Source organism: Microtus oregoni, unplaced genomic scaffold (assembly GCF_018167655.1).
Source record: "Microtus oregoni isolate MIOR12 unplaced genomic scaffold, Mior012 000117F_ref0000505, whole genome shotgun sequence".
In the NCBI taxonomy this organism is placed as follows: Eukaryota; Metazoa; Chordata; class Mammalia; order Rodentia; family Cricetidae; genus Microtus; species Microtus oregoni.
In genome coordinates this window covers 2,292,692-2,305,589 of record NW_024544746.1, presented here as the reverse complement: position 1 = coordinate 2,305,589, position 12,898 = coordinate 2,292,692, and the positions used below count along the sequence as shown (strand labels likewise).

The following is a 12,898-nucleotide window of genomic DNA, read 5'->3' as shown; positions in this document are numbered from 1 at the left end:
GCTAGCTAAAAACAGACGGCGTGTGGTTCTGAGAGGAGCCGCGTGTGTTGTTATAGCCTTGTGAAGAAATGGAAACCAGATGTGGCCTTGGAGAGCACAGGTGAGCAGCGGCCCATGTGTGCTGTGGAGATGGGACACAGCTGCTGCACGGCGCGGCAGCCACAGGAGTCTGGGTGTGGACTGAAGAGAAACTCTCCACCACCCCAGTGGGGCACCTTGGCTCTTCAGGACGCTACCCTCACCACCACACACCTCTTCCTCTCATGTTGCTGTTCCCATGCCAGCACCTGTTCTCTGCCCGGTGGCATGCACGGTGACATCAGGTCGGCTCTTCCAGAAGCACACGTCCATTAGCCAGGGAGGGCATGCACACGCACCTCCTTCCTCAAGCAGACTTCCTCCCAGTCCAGATTACCAAACCCACTGCCACACCGTGTAGCTTCTCAGCATTCCGTCTTCAACCTCTGAGAATCCCAGCTGTCCACCGGGGTCCTTCAGTGACCTTGTGTGTTTCTTTGCCTCTTGATTCACGGGATCTGGGACAGGAGGACTCTTCTCTGCCTTTGCCAATCCAAGAAGACAGAGAGAGCATTCACAGCTACTTCCCAGTCCAGGGCTGCACGAAGAGGGTAGCCCAGGAGAGCGCCTTGGGCAGCCAATAAGGCGACGGCAGAGAGGACAGAAATCCGAGGATCTCAGGAGCATCCAGCAAGTGCATCACATTGTCAGAGGACTCAACAGGACCTTCTCTTCTGCACACTACAGGCACTGTCTTCAGGACATACGACTAACCAGCACCCATACAACAGCCTCAACTTTGCCAGGAAGGATGGATCTTTCTCTACCCATGCCTCCCAAGAGCCAGAACTAGACAGGTGTTCCATAAATCTGGACCCAAACCTCACTGACCTTTAGTCTAATGTATGACACCCACCACTGCCAGAGACAGAAGCCCAAGATTACTGTTACCCAAGGCAATAGCCACCGCAATGCCCAGAGCTACTGCCACTCACAGCCACTAGGCAGGCAGGGGGCTCAGCCCAATGGCTAATGCTGGCCCTGTGTTACCTAGAAAGGCCTGGGGGCACCCCAAACAGACACACAGAAAGTGACACTCTGAAGTATACATTCTATACCCCAGTGGCCACAGATGGGGGTGATGGAGCCTCACCAAGACTCGTGCTGAGGTAGCCTGCCACCGTGTGATGAACTCGTGATTCTGCCAAGACTGTAAATCATGAAACAGCAAAGAAGCTGAGATATACTACTAGCTGGTCCTGTCAAGGGCAACACTGGCTCAAACTTACAGCCTCAAAAAAAAAAATGTGGGTAACACTCGTAAATCTACATACCTTTTAGTGTCCATGATGACCAGGTGCGGAGATCTGAACCCAAGCTGGCTCTGGGCCATCCCCATGTCACCTGCACAGAGGTGGCAGCACACTGGCCAGCTCCCGTGTCGAGAGCAAACCCTCATGGAATGGAATTAGTGGGGCCCAAGGCTAGAACCTCCCACTAGCTCCATCACTCACAGCACAGAGGTCACCAACAGGGAAAGCAAAATCCTCGAAGAGAAACTAAGGGGATTCTTGGAAAGCACCACCTACCCCCATCCTGAGTTCATGCCGTGGATACACACAGAGACAAGTTCAGGGGACATGGGTGGGGCCTGTGTGTGTACCTGACAGCCGGGCCGCGTCCACTTTCACCCCGCCCTCGGCATCTCCTCGCTGGCCACTTTGGGCTTGTTGGGTCAGGTCCAGAGGGGTTTCTTCGCTCACAGACAGGGTAGTGAGTGTGCTGACCACCAGGACGCCCAGGCCGACCCAGAGCACAACCTGGACCAGAAACCCCAAGACAGGGAGTCAGGACAGTCCCTGGACCAGAAACCCCAAGACAGGGAGTCAGAACAGTCCCTGGACCACAGACCCCAAGACAGGGAGTCAGAACAGTCCCTGGACCACAGACCCCAAGACAGGGAGTCAGAACAGTCCCTGGACCACAGACCCCAAGACAGGGAGTCAGAACAGCCCCTGGACCAGAGACCCCAAGACAGGAGTCAGAACAGCCCCTGGACCAGAGACCCCAAGACAGGAGTCAGAACAGTCCCTGGACCAGAGACCCCCCAAGACAGGAAGTTAGGACAGTCCCTGGACCACAGACCCCAAGACAGGGAGTCAGGACAGTCCCTGGACCAGAGACCCCCAAGACAGGGAGTCAGGACAGTCCCTGGACCAGAGACCCCCAAGACAGGGAGTCAGGACAGTCCCTGGACCAGAGACCCCAAGACAGGGAGTCAGAACAGTCCCTGGACCAGAGACCCCAAGACAGGGAGTCAGAACAGTCCCTGGACCACAGACCCCAAGACAGGGAGTCAGGACAGTCCCTGGACCACAGACCCCAAGACAGGAAGTTAGGACAGTCCCTGGACCAGAGACCCCAAGACAGGGAGTCAGAACAGTCCCTGGACCAGAGACCCCCCAAGACAGGGAGTCAGGACAGTCCCTGGACCAGAGACCCCAAGACAGGAAGTTAGGACAGTCCCTGGACCACAGACCCCAAGACAGGGAGTCAGGACAGTCCCTGGACCAGAGACCCCCAAGACAGGGAGTCAGGACAGTCCCTGGACCCAGCTGGAAGCTGGGGAGGCTGAAGCTTCCTAGAGGAGTGGGGCTCTCTTTTCATTTTCCTGACACAGGGTTTGCTACACACTCCAGGCTGGCGTCAAACTGCACAGCGCTGTGCAGGGAATCTGGGTTACACAGACTGCACATCCAGCCATCATGTTACCCACAGCAGTGACAATAACAGCTGGACACGTGAGCTGGCGAGGGGGGTACCCTACCGGACCAAACACTAAGACAACTTCACCTCTCACCCGAGGTGGGGTGATCATGTTGCTCGCTTTCCTAGGGCCTTTTCCTCCTGACGGGCCTATAATCGATGGATTCTGCCGCACTGCAGACCCTCGTCATGCCCCAGGCGCCACCTAAGCCCCTCTCCACTAGGCATCTGGGATGACCCCAGTGCAGCTGCTGCTATTTCTGACTTGGCCTGGCCTCCTCAAGATTCCTGAGAGGCACTGGTTCCTGGTTCCACAATTCTGTGAGAGGAAATAGCGAGGAGGCCTCATGCCTAGTCAGGACCTTTACTGGTTCCCTGCTTTGATATCTAAGAGTCAAAACTCAAAAATGGCTTCTGACTTGTAAAGATTTATTTGTACATACATGTGTGAGTGCCTACACATGTGTGTGTGTGTGGCACATGCATGCCTGGTACCTGCAGAAGACAAAAGGTGCCAGGTAGCTCTGGACTCAAGTTATAAGCAATCGTGAGCCCCCAGGGAATGGAGCCTGGGTCTTTTCTAAGAGCAGCGGCATTCCTAACCACTGAGCCATCTCTGGCCTACTCTTTAAAGTAAATCAATAAAATCAGCACCAAAGAAGCCAGGCGGTGGTGGAGCACGCCTTTAATCCCCTGGAGGTAGAGGCAGACACCTCAGCAGGCCAGAGCCTGGTGTGCCTCCTAGATGTGTGGGGCTCTTTAGGAAGCCCTGACCTTTCTGTCAGGAACCATGTGGGGATGCTATCTTACCTGTGTCCTCTTAAGTCAGCACTATGTCCTACAGTACCTGGGTTCAGGGCCCCTGGCCCCCATCACACCCTAAACTCCTTGCTTAAGCTCTGTGAAGCCCCCGCTTCCTGAGATTCAGCATCCTAATCCTTCTCACAAAGAAGGAAAGACTCAGGGAACAATGCTTATGGGGATGGCTAATCTCAGCACACTAAAACAGGTCCGGCCACAGCCTCCACAGGCATCTGCTCCCTAAGGAGCCGGTGGCAAAAGCTTGCACAACTGAGGGTGGCTGGCGCTGAGGCTGTCATCAGAGCCCTGATGACCCGGCTGTGCCCCCATGGGCTGTCCTGTATCGAGGCTACCCTCGTTTTCAAGGCTCCGGTCCCCTAGCACCGCCACGGCAGGGAACAGAAACCAGGCTCTGGACACAGAGGCCAGGACCTGGATGGAAGTTAAATCAACCACTGAAGGAGTCTAGAGAAGCTTCCTTCCCATCACGGTCTACGGGCCCGGAAAGCCCTTCTCCATATGGGCACGAACTCTTGCAGGAACCAGAGCCAGCCTCCCAGGTCACTTTCTAACCCAGCTCAATGCATTCCATGTTTCTTCCAGCAGAAATGACTTTTCGCTGAAGCCACAAGAAAAGTCGCGTCTCCCCAGATGCACTTCCCACCAAGCAGTGGGCAAGGCAAGACCTTGAGGCGTAGCGTGGGCTGGAAGACAACAGACTGCTGCTGCATCCTGGGTCAGAGATCCCTGACAGGAACAGAGCCCAGGGGACTCTGGTAGGCCCTGGTGCTCTGCCCCTACGGACCCAGTGAAGTAGGCTCTCCTAAATGCTCTGAACCAAAGAGAAAAGCACCTGCTGGTCATGTTATGTCGGTTGTTTTCAATGGGGATTATCATTTACCAGCTCCACGGAGACCGACGAGGAAAGAAAACATTTCCTCCGTGACTTTGAATGATTTATTTCAACCTTCAGCTTTTTGAGCTTAACCAAAAAGAAGAAAATTAAATCACCCAGAAATAAGAAACGTTAACTCTGCAGATGCTGGGAGACAGCTTCCTGGAAAACTCCATCAAAGGCCCAGTGTGGTAGGGCAGAGGCAGGGGGATCTCTGTGAGTTCAAGGCCAGCCTGGTCTACAGAGCAGTTCCAGGACAGCCAGGACTACACGAAGAAACTCTGTCTCGAGAACAAAATGAAAGATCCCCATTAGGATCTGCCTTGGAAAACGAGTTCACAGTACAAAGTTCCCACGACCAAGTAGAGCTGACAAGAAGCCCCAGTCCCCACTTGCCCTCCACTTCCTGGGCACAGGTTGGCGAGCCAGCTCAGACCAGACAGGCACAGTGAGAGAGTAGCAAGTTCTGGTTAACTTACCCCGGGGCTGTACAGGAAAGGGCACTGTGCAGTATAGTCCAACCACAATCTAAGGAACCCAGAAAACAGACTCCGCTCCACCTCAACATACCCCCAGCTCCATTCTGAAAGCAGATGCTGGCTCCTGTAAGCCCAGAGCCAGCGGGATGCACATCAACTGTTTCTGGAGTCCAGGGAAACAGGCTCTGCATGCTGGACACCACACACGCCCCGTTGATGGTCTCCAGCCTCCCCTTGCTGGGCTTGTCCTCCTCCTGTTACACAAAGCTGCCAACTGCTGGCTCTGTGGGCAACTGCTGGCCAGGACTGCCTCACCACTGACAGTGAGACCCCAAGAGAGAGCTCTAGAGCTTGAGAGAGCCGAGGGAACAAGGCTAAAGACAGAGGCTGTCTTCTCACCCAGGGTGACAGCACCTATCAGCAAACACCTACGGGAGCTCTTGGCGACACTTCTGCCAGAGCCACAGCCAGAGCAGAACGTACCAAAGACAGCACTCAGTGCCGCTGACACAGACACAAGGTGTCCGGCGACACTTCTGCCAGAGCCACAGCCAGAGCAGAACGTACCAAAGACAGCACTCAGTGCCGCTGACACAGACACAAGGTGTCCCTTAGTGAACGCGGCCAAGCAGGAACTAACTTCCCGGGGCAGTGTGGGAGGCCAGGGGTCCAGATTCTCCTGAAGCCGTCCTAGGCTGAGGGTCGGTACCCCTCACTGCCGACCATGTACGATGAAGTCCTCTGGACTCCAGCCCTGTCTGCTAACAGCCTAGCTGCTACAAGGAAGACTGAAAAGTCAGGGAGGGGATTCCATCCCAGGCAGCCGCAGGCTCAGGGAGAGACTGGCATGGCCTCAGAGCCAGGCTAGCTCCCGCTCTGCTACTGCTTCCTGCAGCGGAAGAGCCGCTTTGGAAGCGGGATCTCGGTCGATAAGCAGGATCCGGTGTGCCAGACATCTGATTTCAGAGCGCCCTGCTGACTGCAGTTCTGGCATCGATCCATCCTAATGTAGTCCAGAGCTGGCCAGCAGAAGAGACACAAATCCACCCCCTACCGTTCACTATTCAGGCTTGGGAAATAAGAGGTCTTACCAAGGCCACGGTCCACAAACATCCTACAGCCCCTCCCCCCAGTTACCCGAAGCTGTGGCTCCACAAGGAGCCCTGACTCCTAACCCAGTAGAGCCCCAGAAGTGGACAGGCAGGGGACATACTTTTTCACTCAGGATAAAGAAGTTCAGAGACAGAACATACAGCCGAGACCAGGCTCCAGTCAACAGTGTGGGTGTCTATGCCCCCAGGATCAGGCAGCCTCACTCTGGCTGTGGGACAGAAGGCTAGCTCACTCTGGCTGTGGGACAGAAGGCTAGCTCACTCTGGCTGTGGGACAGAAGGCTAGCTCACTCTGGCTGTGGGACAGAAGGCTAGCTCACTCTGGCTGTGGGACAGAAGGCTAGCTCACGGCTTTATGTGCAGTGTACACCACTCACACTCGCCCAAGGGGCCGCAGGCACCCACATGGTGTTCCTCTACGGGGCCTTCCCTGCTAGAGGAATCTACTCCTCTTGTAAGCTTCCCTGGGGCTCCAGCACCCTCTGCTGGTTTCATTACAGAAGAGGACAAGGCCACCCAGCCTCATTCAGGATTTGTTGTTGTCCCCACTGTCCTGCTCTCTGATTATTCTTACTTCCACCATCTTCACGCCAGCTGCCAGCAGACATGGACTCCTTTTCTGGCTCATTGTGAGGTCCCTAAGCAGAGAGCAAACCTGGACCATTCAAAAGCTCAGCTGAGCTGCGGAGCCGCTGGTCCAGTTTGTTCTTTCTGCAGGAGCAGCTAGAGTTCCCAGGACAGGGCCTGGCTCCCAGAAGGGTCTCAGACCCAGCCACACTCCCAGAGCGTGTTCCTCGCAGTATGGCAGCTACTACGTGCCCTAGCCGGCCTGTTTGAGAAGAGTATAGAGGTTGTGCGTGCGTTCATGGCAGAACTACCAGTATCTTCCTACCTCAGTCAGAAGATACTTCAAGCATTCTCAATCCTAAGAAACATAGTTACACAGGCACAGATCAAGCCTTGGCATGATGTAGTGTGTTTACAACTGTGGCACCTCAAGCTGTGGCCATGCTTGCTCATTCCTGTACATGAGCTCAAAAGGCCAGGCAACTGAGGCAGGCCCAGCTGGGTAAGGACAACACCACAGTGCCCGCTCCTGCCACAGGCACCATGACAACAGGCACACTCTGACAGAACGGACAAAAGAAATGGAAATGTAGGGACGGGAAAGAAGGAAGTGCACCAAGAGATCCAGGGGGGGCTCAATGAAGTGAGCAGGAAAAAATGACTGCAGGAAATCCACAACTTCCCTGCACACAAACAGCCAGTCAGCACGCCAACAAAACAGATCACACACAGAAGCCAAGTCCAGAAGACCTGAGCTGACAGCTGAGTCATCAAACCGCGGCCACCTGCTGCACAGGAAGCTGCGATGTGCAGGGCAGAAGAGTTGCCACACAGGCACACGCTCCTCAGCTCCTCCGCAGAGTCAGGAATTCCAACGAGAACAAAAACAAAAGGGACTGCCATCTCTTAGATTCGTGGATACAAAGATTCATTCATAAAAAAAAAAAATCCAACAGCATCCAGACCATTATTAACAAGAACAACGAGGAAAGAGGAGACCTTAGTGTTAAAGAGCCAGGCTTGGGGGCGACCACCTTTAACCCCAGCACTGAGGAGGCAGAGGTCAGCCTGGTCTACAGAGTGAGCTCCAGGCCAGTCAGGGCTATGCAGGAAAACTCTATCTCAAAACAGAGAGGAGGAGGCAGGGCTAGCCAACAAATGAGAGAGGGAAACGCAGGAAGCCGGCTAAGGATGTGGCTCAGTTTAGGAATCGAGTCCAGCACGCATGACGCCCTAGGCTCAGTCTCTAGCACCGTGTGAACCAGGCACGATGGTGCGCACCTGGGAGACCGAGGCAGGAAGAGCTGAAGCTCACGGTTATCTTTAGTTACACAGAAAGTTTGAGGCCAGCCTGCGGTATATAAGATCCTATCTCAAAACCCAGAATAGTAAAAATAAAATGCAGCAAGGTCTGTGATGCCACAGTGACAAAAATCAACAGAGAAAGGGGAGTCCAACCAGCAAACTAAAGTCCCTGCTAGGGCCAGAGAGAAGGCTGCTCTTCCAGAGGACCTGAATTCAATTCCCAGCACCCCAATGGCAGCTCACAACTGTCTGTAACTGTACTCCCAGGGGATATGGTATCCTCACACTGACATACGTGCAGGGGAAACAACAATGTCCCCACTAACCCCGCTCTCCAAGAATATATCAGATGACACAAAGTTCTCTCTGTGAGTGCCCATGTGGGTGCTGGGGACCAGGGAGCCAGTCTCAGGTCCACTGGAAGAGACCTTTTATTTTTTTTAAACTCACTCTGTAGTTGTAGACTAGCCTCAAACTCAGATTTGCCTGCCTCTGCCTCCCAAATGCTGGGATTAAATTGTGTGCACCACTACCGCCCAACAAGAAATAAATACTCTTAAACACTGAACTACCTTCCCGCCCTGAGAAAGTCTTTCTTTAATTTTTATATTTTAAATTTTATGTATGAGGGCTTTGCCTTCACATATGTGCACCATGTGCATGCCCCATGCTCTGTGGGGTCGGAAGGTTACAGATGTTGTGAACCACCATGCAGGTGCTGCGTTCTCTGCAAAAGCCACAAACCTCTTCTGCTGGCCCGGCTCTTCAGCCCCTAGAAAGTCTTTCTAACTAGGACTCCCTCGCACCCCATTCTCCCCAGACCACATGATGGGGTTAAAAAAATCGAGGAAAACCATTTGCAGTCTGACAGGCAATGGGTTAATCTCCCTAACCTCACTATCAAATTGCTACATCAAGCTACAACAGAAAAGCGGTGCCGTGCTGGTTTTCCCATTTAACTACAATGTTAGACGAAAATACTAAGGTCAGCCCGCTTGAAGACATGGGCAAACAACTCCAGGGAACACGGGTAAACATGCAAGGAGAGGCCAGACTTGCATCCAGGACACTCAGTCAGGAGTGCCAGACAACACAGTCTATAGTCTAGACTCCAGAGTGACTCACCAGGCTGGCACTGAGAACAGGGAGCGGGGGCTCCAGCAGCCGCAGCCTGAAGAAGGAAACAACCACACATAAGTGTGCGGCCCTGTGTATGCCATTCTTCTGAGGTATGAGCCAGCAGCACGCAGAGCACATAGGGAACAGGGCAGCTACAAGATGAAAGCTAAGTGAGGGCCAACAATCTGCAGCCAAGGTCCTAGCAAAGGGAGTACACCCAAGCCCTGTTTACCCCAGCTTCAACCTCCACCATGCTGTCATTGGGCACACCAGGGGCCACACCACTCAGAGCCTGCATGGTTTCTTCAACACAATGACTGAAAAATACCAACCATGCCAGCAGACAGGACTAAGGACCAGCAATGAAACATCAACTGGAACTGAGGGCAGCCGCTCCCAGATTTACAATGGGTTATGTTGTGATGAACCCAACATCACCTGAAACTACATAAAGCTGGAACAGCAGCTTACCTTGGGCTGACCACCTGCTTTCGGTTTCCTTCCTGTTGCTGTGATAAAAAGCCCTGACTAGAGCAGCTGAAGGGAGGGTTTATCCTGACTCACACGTGGTTCTCGGGTATGGTCCACCATAACAAGGTGTGTAGCAGGAGCCTGAGGTAGCTGATCAACCCCATCCTGGGGCAGGGAGCACAGTGAGGACAGTGCTCTTGTTCAGTGCACTTCCTCCCTTCCATGCAGTCCAGTACCCAAGACCAGGATGGTCCTGGCCCACTACTGCAAGGAGACTGGGACTGAAGAGAGAGAATCCTTCACAAGCATGCAGATGCTAACCTAACCTAAGTAACCCACCATGCATGCAAGCGTGCGTGCGTTTGTGCATGAGAGAGTGAGAGAGAGAGTGGGGGGGGGGGGATTGCAGATGCTGTCGAGTTGACAGCACTAACCTTCATGCCACCCTGGTCTCAAGAGTCACTGACTTCTCTGTTGTGGACCAGGAGGGAGCTGCAGCCACTGTTGCCCAATATTGTTGTGGGGTATTTGATCACACTGTGTGAGGATGGGGATGAAGGATGAAAAGAAAGAAAAGGGGAATACAGAAATGGTAGGATAAAAGGGTAGATGATTGAATCTACTAAAAGCAACTACCAGTTCAAATATTTTACATTGGTTATGGATTTCTGTATACTGGCACAAATTTAAGGTTATTCTTGTTATAACATACTGTATATATCTACTCCTCTTGAAGGTATTGTACATATGCAGCTCATTTAAAAATGAAATCTAAAGTTCTAGTCCTTGAAAGCTCATATTACAAACTGTTTGGGATAATTAGGAAATGAAGGTTAGGGGCTGGAGAGATGGCTCAGTGGTTAAGAGCACTGGCTGCTCTTCCAGGGGACCTGGGTTCAATTTCTAGCACCCACATGACAGCTCACAACTGTGTAATTACAGTTCTGGGGATCTAACACCTTCACACCAATGGACACAGAATAAATTTAAATAAATTATTTTTAAAAAGGTTAGTAGTCATCTATGACACTCAAACCTGTAGTTATATTAGGTATGTGTTCAAGGTTAAACAGATATTTTTAGTTAGAGAGGTAATCTTCAAACGCTTCAGAGATCTACAGAATGTGGGTTTAAAATGTTTTAATAACATAAGGCTTTTCATGACAGTGAGATACATCTGCTCCTGGCAGCACCAATCTACTCCAGAGAAGATGATGGGCATCAGAGAACCTCCATATGGAGTTTGCTTTCAATATGGCAAAGCTAGCCACTGGGCAAGAAACCGTCCTTGCCTCAACTGCAAACTGGACAAGCAGTACAAAAGGAAGTTGACTGTCAAGCTTTGCCAAGATAGGGTAGGCCAGTCTTTCAAAATCCCTGCTTCACAGAAAAGTCTGTCAGATATCCTAGGCTTGTAGGCTGAAGATGGATGCCCCAACATTGCAGAGGAACCTTGGGTGACTGTCAGACAGCCAGCTGTCTCTGACATTTCTACAATTTTAGAAGTGGCCTGCTCTGTACTTCCTGTTTACTCAGGTAATATCATATCCTTCTCAGGTCTCTGATGGGGTTGAAGATGATATAGTTATAGTTTTACCATTTTCTTTGTTACCAACTTCAAAAAAGAAACTCACAAAAGAGATGTAAAATTTATAAAGGTTAACAGATATAAAAGCTTGTTTATATAAGAAAATGTTTCATGACCTAAAGCATATTTTTAGGTTGGTGACACAAATTATGGTACGAAACTTTGGACTCACCAAGATAGGATATATAATAGAATACTTTCTCTGAATCTGCCACATACAAATGGACAGGACGTTGGGAATGTAATTCTTGCCTGATAATTGTTCTTATTGTGTATAGTTTTACTGTGTTAGAGTTAAGAGCTTTACTTTATATTTTAGATCAAAAGGGGGGAGTGGGGCAGTGGTGGTGCACACCTTTGATCTCAGCACTCGGGAGGCAGAGGCAGGTGAATCTCTGTGTTCGAGGCCAGTCTGGTCTACAGAGAGAATTCCAGGACAGGCTCCAAAACTATAGAGAAACCCTGTCTCGAGCGGGGGGTATTATTGTAGGATATGTGACCATGCTGCATAAAGATGTATCTCTGTCCTTCCTTGCCTTCTGGTTTGTTGACTAAAGAGCTGAACGGCCAATAGCTGGGCAGGAGAGGATGGGGAGACTTCTGGGGAGAGAGAAGAACTTGGGGGAAGAATCTGAGAGGTGGGGATTCACCATCCAGACATGGAGGAAGTGGGATGTACAGTATTCAGGAGAGATAATGAGCCACGTGGCAGAACAAAGATTAATATAAACGGGTTAAGTTAAATTCTAAGAGCTAGTTGGGAACAAGCCTAAGCTAAGGCCAAGCATTCATGCTTTCACACTTAATAAATAAGAAGTCTCTGTGTTGTCATTTGGGAGCTGGCAGTCCAAAGAAAGACTCCTCACACAATGCCACGAGGGTATTGCAGATCACTGGCTTCGGAAGAGCAAACTTCCAAGCACAGCTTCTGTTGAGTGTGTGACCTTCACACCACTGAAATCAAAAGGCTGTGTGGGCTGCTAGGAGAACCCATCCACAGCAGAAACAGTAACAGTGCGGGGGGGTTGTGAGCGGGCTTAGCTGGTGAAGTGCTTGCTGCACAACCACGAGGGCCTGGGCTCTAACTCCAGCAGTGAGGTGAAGGCCGGAGACAACGGCACACACTTCCACCTCCAGAGACATATGGATCCCCGAAGCTCTCCGACCTGCCAGGATCCCCAAATCAGTGAGGGAACCTATCTCAAAAATAAGGTGGAAGCAACTGAGGACGACGCCCAATGTCAGCCTTAGCCTCCACACACACACATGTACACACAGAGTGAACATGCACACACACACACACATGTACACACAGAGTGAACATGCACACACACACATGTACACACAGAGTGAACATGCACACACACATGTACACACAGAGTGAACATGCACACACACACACGTACACACAGAGTGAACATGCACACACACACATGTACACACAGAGTGAACATGCACACACACACGTACACACAGAGTGAACATGCACACACACATGTACACACAGAGTGAACATGCACACACACATGTACACACAGTGAACATGCACACACACACATGTACACACAGTGAACATGCACACACACACATGTACACACAGAGTGAACATGCACACACACATGTACACACAGAGTGAACATGCACACACACATGTACACAGAGTGAACATGCACACACACATGTACACACAGAGTGAACATGCACACACATGTACACACAGAGTGAACATGCACACACACATGTACACACAGAGTGAACATGCACACACACATGTACA

General features: G+C 51.5%; 1 protein-coding gene across 5 annotated transcripts in view; it reads right to left on the bottom strand.

The window, feature by feature from the left end:
• Positions 1-12,898, bottom strand: part of LOC121444105 (putative sodium-coupled neutral amino acid transporter 10) — a 56,452-nt gene that overhangs the window by 10,002 nt on the left and 33,552 nt on the right. For all 5 annotated transcript variants that reach the window (XM_041645877.1, XM_041645878.1, XM_041645880.1 and 2 more), the window contains one exon: positions 1,682-1,838. In XM_041645877.1, the coding sequence (XP_041501811.1) occupies positions 1,682-1,838 (157 nt within the window). The remainder of the gene's footprint in view (positions 1-1,681; positions 1,839-12,898) is intronic.